An 18,748-nucleotide genomic window follows, 5' to 3' on the forward strand; every position below is an offset into this window, starting at 1 on the left:
GTCAGGGGGACAGAAAAGAAAGCGAAACTCGCGCATCCAGAACTTTCGCTTTCGCCGCTTCCGCGCACCATTAGGAGGCTTCGCGATTCCCTGTCGCGCCGGGGTCCCAGCCGCCGCGCGCCCCAGACCTGGCCGCCGGCGCCCTGCGTTCCGGACGGCCGGCGACCCCTGGCGGAGGGAGGCAGGGAACTTCCCCGACGTTAGGCGACCGATGGCGGGGGCCGGGGGTCCCCTGCGCCTCCGCGACTGGCTGGTGGCCCAGATCGAGAGTGGGCGCTACGCGGGGTTGTGCTGGGAGGACGCAGACAAGACCCTCTTCCGCATCCCCTGGAAGCACGCGGCCCGGCAGGGCTACCGGGCGCAGCAGGACGCGGCGCTCTTCAGGGTAAGCGGGCGGGAGAGGCGGGACGCCGGGGCTGACCCGCGCGCTGTGTGACCGGGGCCCACTCGCTCGCCCCTTTGCCCCAGCGGTCTCTAGGTTGCGGAGCGTGTTGTGCATATACGGGAGACATATACGGGGAGCAACCAGCCAAAGGTGCTATGCGAGCACCACCCGGACCTCCGGGGCCTCTCTTCCCTCCTCCCTCCCCATCCCCGGGAAACTGGACGCCAATGACAGGATTCCCACAACCTCCCTCTACCCCGAAAGTGCCCATCCCAGCAGCCTGGGAACGTGTTCTGTGCTTCCCCACACCAGCCCTTTTCAGGGATCTCCTTCTCCTTAACTTCAAACTCCTTCTCTTCAGCATTGAAATTCTGGAATCTCTCCCCTGAGTAATAAGCAACCAACTGCCATCAGCACCGCCCCCCCCCCCCCACCGCAAACACCACAGCCCCTCCAGCTCCCACTTCTCTGGCCTCCCCTCCTTTCACCGGCTGAAGGGCCTGGTCATCAGCTCTGTCACTCCTGGCCCCCAGTTCCTGACCCCCCCCCACCCCTAGTCTGGCTTCTGTCCTTCCTGCTAACATCACTAGTTGCCAGATCCAAAGATCCCATCACTGTCATCCTTGACCCCTGGATGGGTCTGGGCCTGGTGGACCCTTCCTTCTCGAAACACTCTCACTTGGTTTCCAGAATCTTCCCCCACCAGCACTCCAGCTCCATTTTCCTCCTACCCTGCTGCCCCTCCCTTTCTCAGCTTGCCCCCTCCTCCCCTCCTCTTTGGGTGCTCTCAGCACTGCTCCAGGATCCCCCCCCCTTAATAGCTTACTCCCATCGTCCAGGTCCTCCGCATGAGCCTCACAGTTCCCAGCCTCCCCTCCAGGCCCCAAGCCTGCTCTTCTAAAGGCCCCAGAACTCTCCAACTCAGCACCTCGTCAGGACCACACTTAACATCTCCCCTTGACAAACTTGTGTGTGTCCCCAAATGGAGGATGGCACCGATTGTCACCCAGACCCCAGGGGCCAGGCACCTGAACCCTGGCCTCTCCCCTGACTTCCAGTCTCGTTCCACTCTGTCCCCAAGCTGTAGAAGCTTTTCTACAGTCCGTCTGCTTGGACCCATTCCCACCATCTCTCACCAGGACAATCCCAGTGACCTCACAGAGCGCCACGCTTCCCCCTGCCCCTTACTTCCCCCTGCCCCTTACTTCCCGCCTCGGTCTTCCAGGGAGATCTTCCTAAATGTAAATCTTGCCTTGACACTTCCCTACTCAGAATCCTTCTTTGGCTCCCCATTGCTCTTGTGAAAAAGATCCAACTCCTTACCAAGACTTCAGAGCAATGCGTGAACTGCTCCTCCCTGGCCTCATCTCTCCCCACCCTTCCCTTCCCTGGCTTTAGACCTGGCCTGACAGTTCTTTCAGTTTCTAAATGCTTCATGTCTCTCTCACTGTTAGACCTTTGCACTTGCTGTCCCCCTGCCTGGATATCCGCTCCTCTTCACCTTGACCTGGCCAACTGCCATCATGCTCAGCTGAAACGTCTCCTTGGGAGGCTTCCCTCATGCATTCATTGGTCGAGTGCATTTATTAAGCTCCAACTCGGTGCTTTTCCTAGGCCATCCCTGGTTCCTTGTTTCCTCCATTGGAACAACTTCCCCCACAACACACTGCCTCTAGCTACCCGAGTGTTGAGGGTCGTGATCCTGAGCTCAGGGCAAGGCTCACAGAAGACACTCAGTGAGTGTTGAACAGGGGGTTACATGGCCTGTCCCTTAGGACGGAGTGCTGTTCAGAGGAAGGAGAGAATGCAGAATGCAGAGAAGGAGAAGCAGACTCCCAGCTGAGCAAGGAGCCCGAAACAGGACTCGATCCCAGGACCCTGAGCCGAAGGCAGAGGCTCAACTGACTGAGCCACCCAGGCATCCCGCTGGGAGTGTTCTCTGTAACATCTAATCTGTTGCTCCTGGATGCTTCTAGATGCTGCATAGACTCTATAGTGGGCATCCATGACACACACACATCCCTATCCACTTTCACAGGGATGGACACAGGTTTGCTCTCCAGCACCAAAAGCAATGTTAGAGTGAATATCTTGCCCCCTTCCCCATGAGCCTTCGTGAGAATTCCTTTGGAATTGGAACTTCTGCTCACAGGGTATATTTAGACTTATTTTGACAAGACATGCCTGATTACCACCCAAAATGTCTGTACCATCCCATGCCCACCAACAGTGGCCACACCCCACCACCTCCCAGCATTATCCAACTCATAAAATATTTTGTTGGCTTAAAGGTGATAGCTCACATTTTCTTTTTAAATCTAAGTAGGTTCCATACATGGGGTTTGAATTCACAACCCTGAGATCAAGACCTGAGCTGAGATCAAGAGTCAGACACCTAACTGACCAAGCCACCCAAGCGCCCCAATAGCTCACATTTTTATTCTGACACTAATGAGTTTAAGTACATCCTCATATGTTTGTGGCCTTCTGGCTTCCTCCTGCATAAACCACCTGTTTTGCCCTTTGATAAGAATTTTTTTTAAAGATTTTATTTATTTACTTGACAGAGAGAGAGCACAAGAAGTGGGGAGCAGCAGGCAGAGGGCAAGGGAGAAGCAGGCTCCCCAGCTGAGCAGGGAGCCCGACGCGGGGCTGGATCCCAGGACCCTGGGATCATGACCTGAGCTGAAGGCAGAGGCTTTAACCCACTGAGCCACCCAGGTGCCCCCCATCATCCTATTTTTTAAAAAATTGATCATAATTCACAACTTGAAATATAATTATTTCCAGTTAGCTGTTCCCAGCTGTTTTCTCTCATTAGACTTGAGTTTCGGGAGAGCAGGGACCATGTCTGTCTTGTTCGCCATTTGGTCCCCTGCCCCTGCCTGGGGCCTGGCACACAGTAGGAGCTCGGAATATGGTTGGATGGAGGGAGGGAAGAACAGAGAAAAGGATGAAGGGGCAGAGGGACAGAGGCCTGGAGGGAGGGAGAGAAGAGTGAGAGACAAGGTAGGGCCCCCCTTCCTCTGCATGGCACCAGCCCCCTCTCCCAGGTTACCCCTCCCCAAGTGCCCCTGCTCATCCCCAGGCCTGGGCCATACACAAGGGCAAACACCTAGAGGGCATCGACAAGGAGGACCCCGCCACCTGGAAGACCCGACTCCGCTGTGCCCTCAACAAGAGTGCTGACTTCTGTGAGGTGCGTGAGTGCAGCCACCGGGACAGTTCCAGCCCCTACAAGGTCTACAGGATCGTGGCCCCCGGTGCCCATGGCCCAGGTACCATCCTGCCCTTGGCGGTAGTGGCTGAGGATGGCTCTCTGGGCAATAAGGACCTCACGTTGCCCATCTGTAATGGGGGGCTTAGTAAGCTTAAATTCATGGCCTGGTAAACACAGAAGGACCTGTAGACATTCCGTTTATCTTCCCATGAGAAAAAGAGGAAACTGAGGCCCAGAGAGAGGTGGGCCCCGCCTGAGATCATGCCGTGGTCCTCATGTGGGATCACCTCTGTTGGGGGCTCCCGTTAAGGCTCAGGAAACAACAGCCTGCCTCTTGCTCCATCCAGGTGCCAGAGCTTGTGCTCCCCCTGAAAAGAACATTCCACGGAAGCAGCAGGAGTCCCCTGGAGAAGTGGCAGAGCTGGCCTGTGGGACAGACCAGGTCAGTTGTCCTTCAAGCCCCCCGCAGTCTTGCCAGCTCTGTCACCTATCCCCTGACCTGCCCTCAGTGTTCTCTGGCACTGTCATCTGGCCTGTCCTCTCCCCCAGCTGTGCTCCTTCCCTGCCTGCCCTCTCCTCGGCCCATGTCCCTCCTGCCAGCTCCACCTCTTCTTACCTGGGCCCCACCTGCCCCGCCATCTTCAGCCCCGCCTCCTGTTCCCTTTGCCTCCGTCATCTCTGGGTCCCCCTGTTCTCTCCTCCTCCACCGTCTTTAGCTCCATCACCCTCTGCAATCTCTTCCCTGACATTCACCCCTGGCCCCTGTCATCATCGGGTCCACCACTCTGTCCCCATCAGATGCAGTTCCGGCTCTGCATTTCACTCCCCTTCAACCCTTCCAGCCCTCTTGCTGTTGCCATCACCCCATCACTCTGTCTGGATCACCCCCATTATCACCAACCTCCCTACCATCTGTGCTTCATTGCTGTGTCCCCACTGCCCCACCAGCCTGGTCCAATCCACTGTCCCTAGTGTCTTCTTCACCATGCATTCCATATAATGTCTCCCATCTCTGTCACTTCTATCCCCCCAACCTCTATCACCTCTGTCCTGTGTCTATCATCTCTATCACTTCTGTCACCATTCTATCACCTCTGTTCCCCACCTCTATCTCCTCTGTCCCACCATCTGCTCATTTGCTCCTTAGCGCTTCTCCCCCCAGCACAGTGAGCTTCATCTCCAACCCCATAACCTCCATCAACCCTTTACGTCTATGAGGGACAGGGTCTTGAGCTCTGAAACCTCAAAGTCTCTATTGATCCCAACTGGCCTGCAGTCTGCCCAGACTTCCCTCTGCCCTAGCGAGGACAGTCTGGGAACCCCTGTGGCACACAGTCTCCTCTTCCACTCTCATAACCCTCTCTTCCAATGGCCAGGATGATTCCAGATCAACCACAGAGGATAAGGACACCAAGCAAGCCCCCAGGCAGACCCAGAAGGGCTCCCTGCCACCAGCAGCTCGGCTCCCAGCCCCTCTGGCTGACCACAGTAAGGACCGGATCTCCTCAACCAATCCTGCCTCCTCTCTGTCCTCCTGCAGGACCTTGACCTGGGGATCGAGAGACCCAGGGTGAGGTGGTGCCTGACAGCTTCCCCTCCTTCCCTAGGGTACCAGGCACAAGACCCTACACACCACTGGAGCCCCTTGCTCTCTGAGGACTTCAGCAACCCTGGTAAGAAATCTCAAGGCCCTCCCCTCTGACCAGTGTGCAGAACTGGGGAGAGCCAGAGGTCAGGGCCAGCTACCCTGTGTCTTTCCCCGAAAGTACCCAGCCCCGATGACAACACAGCTAACATTCATTGAGGACTTAGATTACATCAGGCATCTTTCAAGAAGCTCTCCCAGCTGCCCTGTGAGATAGATACTGCCATCATCTCCACTTCGTACTTACAGAAACCCGGCACAGAGGTTAAGAACTTGGCCCCAAATCACACAGTTGGTAGCCCTGGGGAAGTTACTAGTGGGTCACAGCTCCTAACTGGCAGTGAGACATCAGCCTTCAAGGGCCTGGCTGCAGAGCCCCCAGCTCTAACTGCTGAGTATCCTGCTTGCTCCTCACATGGATCATACTGTGTTGTTGTTGTTGTTGTTGTTTCCATCAGCATTAAAATATTTGCTGGGAAGCAGGGAAACCTGGGTGGCTCAGTTGGTTAAGCTGCTGCCTTTGGCTCAGATCATGATCCTAAGGTCCTGGGATGGAGTCCTGCATTGGGCTCCTTGCAGGGAGCCTGCTTCTTTCTGCGACTCTGCCTGCTTGTGCAGCGCTCTCCCTCTGACAAAGAAATAGATAAAATCTTTTAAAAAAAAAATATTCGCTGGGAAGGAGCCCCTAGAATCCCAGACGTTAGGACAGGCCCTACAGATGGCCCCAGACCCTATGCTTTTGACCATGGAGCTCAGCTACCAGTTCATTTATACCAGAAGCTGCTGCTATTACTACTGGCATTGGCGCTACTACGAGAATTAGAGAATTATCATTCATACGGAGGAAGCACCCAAAACTCCCGAGGCGGGGGCAGGCAGGACCTGGGTGGGGAGTGGTCAGTGCTGGGGCTGCCAACCCGGGGCGCACCCCCTCTCCCCGCCCCGCAGATTGCTGGCTGCACGTGCGGCTGTTCTACGGCGGGAAGCTGGTGCGCGAAACCACCACGCGCGTGGCCGAGGGCTGCCTCCTGAGCCCCCGGGCGGTCACCGCGGCGGAGCGCCTGCTGGGGCCGCCAAGACGCATGGCGCACGTGCGCCTCCCGGAGCCGCCGCCCGGCGCCAGAGTGCTGGAGCGCTTGCTGCGGCACCTGGAGCGGGGCGTGCTGCTGTGGGTGGCCCCCGAGGGCGTGTTCGCCAAGCGCCTGTGCCGGGGCCGCGTGTACTGGCGCGGCCCGCTCGCCCCGCACCGCGCGCAGCCCAACAAACTGGAGCGTGAGCGCACCTGCCAGCTGCTCGACACGCTACTCTTCCTCGAGGGTAAGAGCACGACGGTGGGGCAGCTGGCAGCGTGGGACAGAGTGGCTGGGCGCAAGGGGTATGGGCAAAGGCACGGGAACAGAGAAGGGGGGCACACGAGATGTGAGCGCCAGGGAACGGGCTTATGGATTCTGGGTTTGGGGTGGACGTTGAAACAAAGGATGTGACACACGAGCCCCAGGAGAGGGAACGAATACGGGCGTCGGGGGACCTGGGCACGATATAGACATAGATTTATGGGGAGGATAGGCACGGGGCAGGCTTGGGGCATAAGACTTGGGATGCTAAGCATAGCTGGGCATTAGGGCACTGGGCACTCGATAGATATAGGTGAATGGCAGTGGGCATGGGGTGAGCACAGATGTGAGACATGAGATAGGCATAGGGATGTGGAGGTGGGCATAGGGCATGGGCACACAATGGGGATGTGGCCTTATCGGACATGGGTATGGGATAGAAGCACAAGGTGGGCACCAGCTAGGATTCCCAAGCCCCCAATCTTGGTGCCCATAGAATTGCGCGCCCACCTTCAGGACGGTCGCCAGGAGCCCGAGTACCAAATCCGTCTGTGCTTTGGTGAGGAGTACCCAGGGCCGCCAGACCAGCCGGAGGAGCGGCTCATCATGGCCCACGTGAGTCACCTCCCACTCCAGTGAAGAGCCACATCTTCCAGTCACCACCAGCAGCCCCTTACTGACTCCCTCCAGTCCCCAGCTCCTGACCCGATGACCCTTGGGTCTGTAGGACCCTGCACATAAAGTGCCTGTGGGGTGGGACTGTCACCAGGTGGTGACTTCCCACCAGAACATAGGGGGCGTTAACTGAGAGAGTTAGCTCATTGTCCTACCCCCACCCCCACAGGTGGAGCCAGTCTTCGCCAGGGAGCTCTTCCTGCACTGGAAGCGCCACTACAGTGGTGTCCCAGCATCACCAACGGTGTCCCTCACCTGCTGACACAGCTGAGTCAGCAGTAAAGGGTCACTTGCTCCTCTCCTATCGTCCCAAGTCAGCCCCCCTCCCGTGGGTGCGGACTCTACTGCAAACCTGCCCAAATTGCCAGTGGTCTTGGGGCTGCCCCCTACCCATCGGCCAGTCGGTGGGGACAGTGGAAGCCGATCCACGCCCTTCAAACTCTCAGCGGCAGAGATGCAGCCCCCGGAGCACAGCGCGTGGGCAGAGGCCTTGCAGCTGGGCCTGGGAAGTTAGGAGGAAACCAAACTTGACCTTGAGGTTCCGGAAACAGCAATTAGGGCAGAAACAAAACCTCATAGCTCAGGGAGAACCCAGCAGGTCTGTGGTGGTATACTTGAGAGCCCACTTCACCTGCAACTGATGCATTATAAGGTTTGCTTAAAGCTGGGTTTACCGATAATTAGATCCTCAGGGATTAGAGGGAAGCCAGACAGTAACAGAAATGCCTGGCTTCTGAGGGGCTCTGAGTTTCCAGACCCTTCCTCCCACCTGCCACTAGTCTCTGTTCTTATGTGGGCAGGGAGGGATCTCAAAGCAGAAATTTGGCCTGAATTGGGGACTTGGGGGGTTGATAACTGAACCACCAATACCAGTGGATACTGTGTTTGGAGGAACCGAGGCTGACCCCCAAACACAGCCATAGGGCAGAAGCTAAGGGCAGAAGCAGGGGTCCAGCCCCTCCCCAGGCTCCACTGATCATTGTAAACTGCAAGCTGTAGGGAGTCCTTGAGAATTGGGAGGGATCCCCTTCAACCATGAAGCCAACTGACCCTGCCTTGGCAGAAAAGTCAGTGTCCTGCCCCAGATATCAGACCTTGTTTCCGGTTCTGATTTCTGACTTTTTAAATAGGGATTCTCCTACAGATGGCAACATAATGAATCTCTTCTAGTGATACATTAATATGCTTTTATGGTGGAGGGGGGCTGTATGCTTCGACGAAGGGCAGAAGTCAATCAGATCACTGTTCCTTATTCAGCAAATGTTGACTGAGCACGTACTCAGTTTCCAGGCCAGTGCTGGACAAAACAGCAGGCCCCTGCTCTCTTGGGGCTAATAGCGTGTGTTCCAGTGGGGGTCTAGTGACTGCCCCTATCCCTGCTTCTCTTCTGTAGAAGGTGTGGTGTTAAGGAGTTAGAGAATTCTGGATTCAAATCCCAGCTTTGTCATTCACTAGCTGTGTGACCTCGGGCAAGTCACTTAACCTTTCTGAGGGGTAGATTCTCCATCTATTCAAAAGAAGCCATGAAGGGACGCCTGGGTGGCTCAGTGGGTTAAGGCCTCTCCTTTCCGCTCAGGTCATGGTCCCGGGGTCATGGGATGGAGCCCCACATCGGGCTCTCTGCTCAGCAGGGAGCCTGCTTCCTCCTCTCTCCCTGCCTCTCTGCCTACTTGTGATCTCTGTCTGTCAAATAAATAAATAAAATCTTAAAAAAAAAAAAAAAAAGAAGAAGAAGAAGAAGAAGCCATGAAGGCCTGCAGAGCAGGGTTGCTCCAAGGAGTCAATGCAGAGAGAGAAGGCTAGCTGTCGGGCGGCTGACATGGAGAGTGGCACACAGTAGGTGTCCTCTGACTTGGGAACGTATGGGTGGGAGACCATGGAGTAGGCTACCCCCACCTCCAGAAGACCTGACTGTCCTAGGCTTCGCTGGCCCAAGGCTGTGGCTGATGGGGAGCCTCAGTTCAGAGTGATGATCCTGAGTCATGTCCAAACCCTTACTCTGCGCTAAACTCTTGGAGGGTGCTGGATGCTGTGTAAGGGGGCCTGTGGCCTCCTCACCACAGTACGGACAGCTGAAGGGTCGCCAGCTCCAGTTTAGAAGTGGGAAACTGAGGCTCAGCCAAAGTCAGGGACTTGCTTCAAACATCTGGGGGAGTAGTGGGGGAATGGCTCTGCCCAGATGGCTGTCCTTCCCACACCAGTCAGTAGAGGGCGCTGATGCTCACCATAAACAATTTGACGGTTCTCACCGCCTTCCAGCTACCGGCCGTCAAATGCCCCGGAGCTAACTAAGAGGGTAAGAATTGTGTGACCCCGGGTGCTGCACCCTGCTGGGAGTAGAAAGTAGACCCCCAGGCTTGAAAGAAAGAGGAGAAACGGGGAGCTGGAGGTGGGGGCTTGAGGACCCCTGGGGCTTTTCTCACTGGGGGGGGGCCACTCTCCAGCTCACCCCTTTGAATCTACCTGTCTAGTCTCTCTCCTCAGCGTGCATCTCTCTGTCTGCCCTCGATCTCTTGTGTCTGTTATGTGTCTCTCTCTGCATCTTCTTCTCTCACTCTCTTTCCGTACACTGATTTCTCTCCGTGATTCTTTCTCTGTGCTGTGTGTGCGTGTCTGGCTCGGTGTGTCTCTGTTCTTTCTGCCTCGGCTTCGTCTCTCTGAGTATGTCTCTGCCTTCACAGTTCATCTTGTTATGTCTCTCCCTCTCTGTGTCTTTCTCTCTGGTTTTCACGGGCTCTCTCTTTTTGTTTCTCTGTCTCTGTCTCGCTCAGTTGCCTGTCCTGCCCCTCGCAGCCACCACCACCCAGCACATGGGGGCTCTGCATCTCGGTCCCTTCCCTCCTATCTCCTCTCCCCAGGCAGCAGGCTCACAAGCTTCCCAGTCCTGGCCTCCCTGCCCGCCCCTCTCAGGCCTGGGGGGGGGGCAAGGGAGGAAGGGAGGGCAGCCTGGTGGGCCCACCCCTTTTTGCCTTTCCAGGCTGGGAGGCTGGGCCAGTGGGCCTTTTAACAGGCCCCGGGCAGGCTGTGCCGGCGGACACCAGCTCCAGACGCCGGGTGCCTGGCCCCTCCGTGGTCCCAGCAGCCGCCAGCCCGGCCAGCCCGGCCCAGCATGCAGCAGCAACAGCCCCTACCCGGGCCCTTGGCCCCCGGGGCCGAGCCGACCAAGCCCCCCTACAGCTACATAGCTCTGATCGCCATGGCCATCCAGAGCTCCCCGGGTCAGCGGGCCACACTCAGTGGCATTTACCGATACATCATGGGCCGCTTCGCCTTCTACCGCCACAACCGGCCCGGCTGGCAGAATAGCATCCGCCACAACCTGTCGCTCAATGAGTGCTTCGTCAAGGTGCCTCGCGATGACCGCAAGCCGGGCAAGGGCAGCTACTGGACGCTGGACCCCGACTGCCACGACATGTTTGAACACGGCAGCTTCCTGCGCCGACGCCGACGCTTCACCCGGCGAGCAGGTGCCGAGGGAACCAAGGGCCCTGCCAAGCCACGCCGCGGACCCCTCCGAGTGGGCAGCCAGGATCCAGGAGCCCCCGACGCCTTGACTGGCAGGCAGTGCCCATTCCCACCAGAGCTGCCAGAGCCCAAGGGCCTAAGCTTTGGGGGTCTGCTAGGGGCCTTGCCAGCTACCATGTGCTCTGCAACCCCGGATGCCGGGCCCCGGCCGCCCACAGAGCTCAAAGAGATGCCTGCACCTAAGCCTGCAGGCCCGGGGGAGCTCCCTGTGGCCCCCTCGTCTTCCCCATGCCCAGTGTTTGGCTTTCCTGTGGGCTTCTCTGAGGCCGAGGGTTTTAGCAAGGCCCCCACGCCCATCTTGACCCCAGAGGCGGGCATCGGGGGCAGCTACCAGTGCCGGCTGCAGGCACTGAATTTCTGCATGGGGACCGATCCAGGCCTTGAGCACCTCTTGGCCTCAGCAGCCCCCTCTCCGGCACCACCCACCCCTCCAGCCTCACTGCGGGCCCCACTGCCGCTGCCAGCTGACCCCAAGGAACCTTGGGTTGCAGGCAGTTTCCCTGTCCAGGGAGGCTCCAGCTACCCACTGGGGCTGACCCCCTGCCTATACCGGACACCAGGAATGTTCTTCTTTGAGTGAAGTCAACGTGGCCTCGGGCAGTCCTTGCGGGGTCCCCCACCAACTACACCCTCCAGGCTGAGCCTGACTCAAGGATCTGGGGAGCTTTCAAGGGACCCAGGCCTGGCAAGCCAACGAGCGGGACAGGAAGCCAAGATTGGAGTAGTGAACACTCAGCCAGCCCCCGGGGCCTCCGGACAGACTTGAGGGAGAGGGGAGGCAGGGTCCTCTTGGGATTTACTCTGTGGCTCTCAGGGCCAATAAAACCAGTGTGACGATGAGGGTCAGCTTCATGGATGGTTGGGGGCTGAGGGCCGGGATGCCTGGTTCTGTGTGCGGTGGCTGTGGTTGTGGGATTGCGGGGACCCTGGATGGAAATGTCCCTTGTGAGACTTCTTTCTCCTGCTGGGGACTTTCTCAGGGAGTTTCCCAGGAAGGTGGAGGAAGGGGGAGCCGGGAATAAGGAAGAGAGGAAAGTGTGGCCAAGAAACACCCAGCAGGGCGTGGCGCTGGGCTGGCCTGAGGGGTTAATTCTCCAGTCCCAGGCTCTGTCACTCCGCACACCCCCCCCCAATTTTGAGTCGTCAGAATCACTGTGACCATGTGCGGCATTTATTCTGTCCTGGGCTTCTCTGTATCCTTTCACGGAGCCCTGTGCAACTTGGAATGTTATCCCCACTTTTACAGTGGGGGAAACTGAGGCTCAGAAAGTTTGAGGCTCACTAGATCTGACTCCAGATGGCAAATGAGTGGCTATATGCACAGCCCCTGTCCCACAGTCTGAGTGAGGATACAGGGGTGGTGCCCAGGGTAGGAGCAGAGCTGGGGGTGACCCCCAGAACGGGAGGGGCTTTTATGAAATCCTGGAAGACCAGTACAAAAAAGGCACCCTGACCCCTTACACAGAAAGGGAAACTGAGGCTCAAAAGGCAGGCACCAGTCCTCTTATCTGCATTCCCCACATGAATGGGGGCCTTGCCTGAGGCCCCAATTCTCCAAAGGCCTCCTGATGACTCTTTAAGAAAGCATTTCTGTCATGAGGGGAGTGGGTGGCTGTCCTGTGTATAGATCAGAAGTGACTGAGCCCTGACCTTTGGTCTCTTCTAGCCTCCCCCTTGGGCAGAAGCAGGAGAAATGGGTATACTCGTGGCCCCTATCAGAGGAACAGACTCAGGGACCTGAAACCTCCCAGTCCCCACACCTTTCAATACCAGAGTCGCTGAGGCAAAGGGCTTCCTTCTGGAGCCTTGGTACCTCCATCTGGATCCTGGGTAGAGGGAGAAAAGAAAGAAGCCAGGGATACGGGGGGAAGCCCCTTTCTGGCATTTGGTGTAGGGGCCTGATGGGTCTCCCATCCCATGAGGTGACACCCAGGGGGCTGGAGACCCCTTGGTGGGGCAGATAGCCCAGTCCCTCCAGAGGCCCTCACTCAGGCAGGCGGCCATGCTGATTTCAGTCTCTGCTGCTCCTTCCTCTCTCAGCAGGTCCCCTGGGGCCTGGGCGGAAGCGAGCCCGGCTGGACAGTCCCCACTGTCTGGTTCCCACAGACTCTAGAGCCGCCAGGGGGGAGGAGGGACCTGCAGGGTCGGGGCTCACTGTGGCCGGAAGGGGTTGGGAAAATGCCTGGCCAGCTGTGGGGCCCCTCCCCACCGCGCACGCAGGACCCCAACCTGGAATCCATCTAGCAATGGGGAGAAGAAGAGAGGGTCTGTCCTGTCCCATCACACCCAGGAAGCCTCATGGGCGAAGAGTAGGGGGAAGCTCTGTGTGCACAGGGCATGAGGAAGGAGAGGCGAAGGAGACGCTTATGTGGGTTTGTTCCAAGGTGTGTGTTGTGTGTGTGTGTGTGTGTGTGTGAGAGAGAGAGAGAGAGAGAGAGAAAGAGAGAGAGAGAGAGGCACAGAGACAAACAGTCACAGAGACAGGGACAAACAGATTCGAGGGGTAAGTGTTCTTTCTCAGTCCAGTCAGGGAAAGAGGCCTCTCTGCCGGGCACTGTTCCCTGTGGCACATTCCTGTGGAGACCTGGTGACCCCAGTCCCCTCCCAGCCTGTGTCCTGAGCTAGTAGGAGGATGGGGAGGCTGGACTGACTGAGCCCCCTCCCCGACCCCCCCCACCCCTCCCATCCTGTTCCAGCCATCCTCTAAGGAGCTTAGCATCTGAACTGAGGTGGGGGCTTGGGGAAAAGAAAGCCACATCCGCATAATGCAAAAATGGGTTAATCACAGCTGGTGCACAGACTCAGCAACTGGACTGGAGCCCTCTCTCCATGTCCCTCTCTGACCCCCCCAACATAGTCAAGAAGTGAAGACAAGTCCCCTCGCCTCAATTCCCAAGCAGGACCCTGGGCTCAGCGCCGGCCTTGGACTCTCTGTATGAGCCTGGCTGAGTGCCCATCTCTCTGGGCCCTGATTTCACTCCTTTTGCCCAGCAGGGGTTGGGGAAAGGGCAGCCTGACTCTGAGTCTGGGTCCCAGGGGAGGGTCTGACATGGGGGACTGCCTGGAGAGGATCCCATCCCCGGGGGTGCTGGACCAGGAGGCCCAGACACCATGATCTCATGTTGCCCTCTGCTTGCTGCCCAGCCGGGGGACCCCACCCACTGGGCCTCCTGCCCTCACATTCTTTCCATGACCAACAGACGCCCTGTGGCTCCTGCCCATCCACCCCCACCTGGAGGGGTGGACAGTGCTTAGCAGAGATTCAGAATGCCTAACGTGGACTGACCCAGAGAGAGCACCTCAGCGCAGATGGACAGACCGAGGCCAGAGAAGGCAAGCGAGGTGTCCAAGGTCACACAGCAAAGCAGGAGCAGGTGACCACTCTACCGCCTTAACTGTGCAACTCTTCCAGGACTGGGGCTGTCCCATCTGACTCTGCCTCAGGGACCCTCCTCCCTGGAAGCTTGTCTGTCTCCAGGAGGGGATTGCAGCCCCTCCACTTTGTCCCCAGCAGGTTAGAGTGGAAAAGGGTGCCAAGTTGCCTTTCAGAGTTAGGCTCAATCAGATTCTAACATGGTAGAATCTGGAATATTAAAGAATATTCCAGAATTTTTAATCACAGCAGCTTAGATTCTTGGAATATTAGCACTGAAAGGGCGTCTCCTGCCCGATTTCTGAATCCCCTCTACACCAAGTACCAAGTCACACGGGGTTCCCGGAAAGGGGAGCCCGCTGCCTCCAGAGGAGGCCCCTTCCTGCCCAAGTCTGGCAGCTCTGAAGTACAGTCAGGAAGTTCTTCACCTGCTGGTCCTCTGGTCTCTGCTCTCCCTGCCCCCATGGAGGCCTCCCCCACCCACAGGGCTGGGCCTTCCTCAGACTCCCCCACCCTCCACATCTTATCTCCCGCCGCTCTCCCGCCCACCCGCTTCCTTCCCTGGTTTATGGCATTCCACAGCCCAGAGCTCTGGACACTCCCCACACCCAGACAGTGTCTGAGCCAGGGGCCTGGAGACCCTGTCCTGATGAGGGTGGGCCACTCTGAGGTGGCCACAGCGATGAAGAAGAAGGTTGGGTCGGCCAGCCTGCCATGTCTGCCTGCGGGGAGTATATAGAACCTAGCAATCCAGTCTTCAGCCAAAACATCCTGTCCCCACAACATCTGGATGATTCCCATCACCCCCAAGGGCCAGGCTGCCAGAGGCAGTAGGTACAGGACTAAACGGAGGAGCTCTGGAGCCCAACTGCCTAGGTTGGGATCCCAGCTCCGTACCTCCCTAGCTGTGCAATCTTGGGCAAGTTGCTTCCCCTCTCTGGTTTTCCTCATTATAACATATGGACACTAACAGTTCCCACTCCTTTGGGGCTGTTGTGAGGATGACAGGAGTTACTATTTGCAAAGTGCTTAGAACCAGTCTGGCACAAGGAAACCGCAATGTGTTTAAATTTTTTAAAAAGTTGGGTCCCAGGGGCAGGTCCCCTTAGCCTGATCTACTCCCCAGGGGAAGGTCCGGCTCTCGCGGAGGTTAGGGGATAGAGGGGAACGAAAGACTGTTACAGAGACAGGCTTGGGGCTCAATTACCGGCATCTCCACTTCTTTGTTGTGTGACTTTGAGCAAGTGGACTCACCTCTCTGAGGATCACTTTCTTCATCTGTAAAATGGGAGTAATATTTTCAACCCCCAGGACCCATGTGTGAGTCAGCCAACAGGAAAGAAATCAGAACATAAGACAGCCCCATTGGGGGGTCTGGGATGCTCAGCCCCATCCCTCTGCCCCATCCTTCTGCCCCTTCCTTTGCATGTGGCAAACCTCTGTCCCTGCACAGTGGGAGGTGCCTGATCCCAGTTCCTGCCCCACTGGTAACTGGGTGGTGATGGGGAGGCAGCTGGTGAGGCCAAAGGAAGTGGTTCCAGGCTAAAAACAGGCGGGGGAGGCCCATTTAGTTACACAGCCCGAATCCTGCCCAGTGGCCTCTGGAAAGACCATGGCTGCCTCCTCCTGACCACAGCCCACAAGGAGCCCTGATCTGTCTTGGATACAAATGAGAAGCCCTCGAAGACAGCCAACTCCCTGGTGAGTGCTGTTTCTACCTCTGGGCCCTTGCACTTGCTCTCCCCTCCACCCGGAATGCTCCCTCTCCCTCCGCACTGGCTGACTTCACAACACCCAGAGGCCAAGTTAAATATTGCCTGCTCAGAGAGCCTCCCCTCAGCCCCTTATCTGATTAGATGCTTCCAGATTTGTCTCCTCCACCAGGCACCTGTTGCGATGTGGGATTATGCATTCCTAGGTGTGTTCACTTTTTATTGTGTTTCTGCCTTAGACTATAAGCTTCAGGGAGCAGAGGGTGGTCTGCCTTTTTCATTGTATCTGCTTCCCTAACCCAGCGACTAGCACACAGAAGGCCCTCGATAAAGGTTTGCTGAGTGGACGACCGGACTGATGGTCAGCCTCCCGTTCATCCCTTCACCGTGGAGGAAATCTTGGAGAAGCCACCAGGGGCTTGGCGGCCCATTCAGAGCAAAAGCCCAAGTTAGGGGCCTGGGCTGTCAGGCTTTGTCCCTGCTAACCCTAGCCTTACTCCAAATCGCCTTTGCACTTGCGCTTCCTTCCTCCTAGAACAACCTTCTACTAATCCCCAGGGAACCCTTTGATCTCTGTTCAAACTCTGTCCTGGGAGAAATCCTCCCAGACTCTGCCCCCACCCACCCCACCAACGCATTCTAAATTCACTGCAGCCCAGGTCAGAGTTCTCCCACCTCAAAGAAAGCTCCACAAGGCCAGAGACTTTCATCTCCTGGCTGCTTGTCCCCCAGCACCTAGAACACTGTCTGGAACACAATAGGGTCTGGAGACATAGTTGTAGAAGAAACAGCTGCTCTGTCCACATCCCTCATGTGATGCATGGTTCCCAGGAGGCAGGTAAGATTATTAACCCCATTTTACAGACAGGAAACTGAGGCTCAGAGAGGGCAAATAAGTAGATTTGAACCCCATTCTGTGTGACCTGAGCCCAGTCTCTGTCATCAGCCTGTCCCCCTAGAGACACATGAGACCTGCGTCTCCCTCCTGTCCCCCCACTTCTTTCAACCGCTCAAGCAGACATGGCCCAGCCTCCTTTTGGCCTCCCTGCCTCCAGCCTCTTTTCCACTCGCTAACCTCTCTGGCTTCAGGGATCCTTGTGAACCACAGATCTGGCCATACGCCTCCTTTGCTCAAAACCCCTCCATGTCTCCCTACTGCCCCGATTCAGGCTGGCATTTGAGGGCCCTCCCAACTTCTCCAGACTTATTTCCTGCTTCATCATGGAGACTCCAAGTCAACTTTGCTCTTAGCTACCAGCCTTTGGACATACTATCCCCTCTGCCTGGAACGCTGTCCTTGCTCCATCTGGAAAAGGCCCGCCCCTTATTGCTCTCAGCTTTGATGTCACTTCCTGCCACCAGAGAAAAGAGTTGTGTCTCCTTCTATGTCCCTCCAGCTTCACCCTAACCCCCCAGCTCCCAGCCAGTGGGGTTCCAGAGGGTGTGAGCTCCCTGAGGGCGGAGACCATGACTCATTCACCTCTGGGTCCTAGCTTCGGGCCAAGCCCAGAGCAGGAACTCGACAAATAGCTGTGCCATGATTGGTGGTGTCCGAAGTCACATCACCTGCTTTGAGTTGTGACCCCACCATTTGCTAGCTGGGAACTCCGGGACTTGTCCATAAACCCCCTGAGCCTCAGCTTCCTCAGCTTAATGAAATACCTAACAAAAATAACCACTCTTAGGGTGGGGATAAAATGAGTTCATAAGTGGAAATCACTTGCTACAGTGCCCCGTGCTCGGTAAACAACAGCTATTAATGTGCAGAAAAGAACAGGTGCGTGGACAGCCTCACAAACAGGAGCTAGGTGTGGGTAGGCCCATGCTTCAGGACAGCCCTGGCTGCTGGACACCCTCGGGCAGCCCTGTCCCTGGCGGAATCTTTTCCCACCACTGCTCTGTTGGGTCCAAGGTGGCCAGTGGAATTCAAGGCCACTGGACACAGACAGGAAGAGGCAGCGTCACCAGGCCTGGCGTAATCCAAACCAGATGCGGCCTCAGACCCCTGGGGGTGGTCACTGCGGGCCTGGCCAAGGCCCAGAGGCAGGAAATAGTCTTGGAGGAACGCTTTCTGGGCTGGAATCAGCCGGGAGGAGCTGTCCCATTGAGGGCGTTAACCCTTCTTAGCCCACAGGGGGTTACCCAGGACACCGGGCAGGGGAAACTGGTGGTGCCAGCCCCATGAGATGCAGTGCACCTTGTAGGCAAGGTGGCAGGGTCATCATTGTAATGGGCACCATGCAGAAGGGGACCACAAGCAGGCACTGTAGTGGGCAGGCAACACCGGGCAAGGGATAGGGGATATTCCCAGCCTGGTACCCGTGACTTGAAGAATCACAGCCCAGAGCCTTGGGCCTGGCTCTGGCTCCAGCTGGCAGGCCCCAAAGGACCATGGATTCACTCCCTCCATCAGGATGGCTCCTAGGGTGAAAAGCTTTATTCTGCGAGGTCACCGGGGATGGCAGTTCTAGGGATGATGGTAATGGGGTTGGGACTCAGGCCTGCAGAGAGGCAGAAACTCAACCCCACCTTGGGGGGTTGTGGCCGTGACTTTTTCCTGCGTGTGCTCTGTGGCTCTTGAAGGGAACAAAATCTCTCTGAACCTCCACCTCACCCATATTGTTGAGTCTATATCCTTTACCTCCAGGGACCAGGGGAGGCCAGAGGAGGCCTCTGAAAAATCAAAAAGAGCTTTCCAAGCTGTGCTCCAGGAAGGTGATAAGGACAGAAGCAATGATCAGCTCTGTTCCATGGTTCTGGGTGGCCTTCCTTCCTAGGAAATGTTAATTCGCTGTGTGGCCTCGGGCAGATTCTCTTCCCTTTCTGAACCTGTTTCCTCATCTGTGAAATAGGGTGAATGCACACCCTGTCCCATCTTG

The 18,748-nt window shown here is 56.9% G+C and overlaps 2 protein-coding genes across 4 annotated transcripts; both read left to right on the forward strand.

Annotated features, from left to right (window-relative positions):
* LOC116868531 (interferon regulatory factor 4-like) lies at window positions 1–8,608 on the forward strand. 3 transcript variants are annotated; one of them, XR_004382855.1, is made up of 8 exons: window positions 3–385; window positions 3,474–3,663; window positions 3,953–4,047; window positions 4,982–5,093; window positions 5,213–5,278; window positions 6,199–6,567; window positions 7,101–7,199; window positions 7,429–7,519. XR_004382855.1 is itself a non-coding variant. In XM_032858929.1 (8 exons), the coding sequence occupies exons 1-8, from the start codon at window positions 212–214 to the stop codon at window positions 7,519–7,521; spliced, it is 1,218 nt and encodes a 405-aa protein (XP_032714820.1). In that variant the 5' UTR covers window positions 18–211; the 3' UTR covers window positions 7,522–8,608. The 3 variants fall into 3 exon arrangements, 2 of the variants coding, with proteins under 2 accessions (XP_032714821.1, XP_032714820.1); XM_032858929.1 differs by having other exon boundaries at window positions 18–385; window positions 7,081–7,199; window positions 7,429–8,608; XM_032858930.1 differs by having other exon boundaries at window positions 1–385; window positions 7,101–7,522.
* A 1,173-nt stretch (window positions 8,609–9,781) lies between these two features.
* Window positions 9,782–11,624, forward strand: FOXS1 (forkhead box S1). Its single transcript, XM_032858933.1, has one exon. The coding sequence runs from the start codon at window positions 10,369–10,371 to the stop codon at window positions 11,362–11,364; it is 996 nt and encodes a 331-aa protein (XP_032714824.1). The 5' UTR covers window positions 9,782–10,368; the 3' UTR covers window positions 11,365–11,624.
* Window positions 11,625–18,748: the final 7,124 nt, after the last annotated feature.

Source organism: Lontra canadensis, unplaced genomic scaffold (assembly GCF_010015895.1).
Source record: "Lontra canadensis isolate GAN:19392208 unplaced genomic scaffold, GSC_riverotter_1.0 scaffold16, whole genome shotgun sequence".
Classification (NCBI taxonomy): Eukaryota; Metazoa; Chordata; class Mammalia; order Carnivora; family Mustelidae; genus Lontra; species Lontra canadensis.

Excerpts from the sequence above, each read along its gene's own strand:
- LOC116868531 (XM_032858929.1), top strand. The coding sequence starts at position 212 with ATGGCGGGGGCCGGGGGTCCCCTGCGCCTCCGCGACTGGCTGGTGGCC. Across the intron at positions 4,048-4,981 it reads TGGCCTGTGGGACAGACCAG|GATGATTCCAGATCAACCAC; the intron begins GTCAGTTGTCCT and ends TCCAATGGCCAG. Across the intron at positions 5,094-5,212 it reads AGCCCCTCTGGCTGACCACA|GGTACCAGGCACAAGACCCT; the intron begins GTAAGGACCGGA and ends CTCCTTCCCTAG.
- FOXS1 (XM_032858933.1), top strand. The coding sequence starts at position 10,369 with ATGCAGCAGCAACAGCCCCTACCCGGGCCCTTGGCCCCCGGGGCCGAG.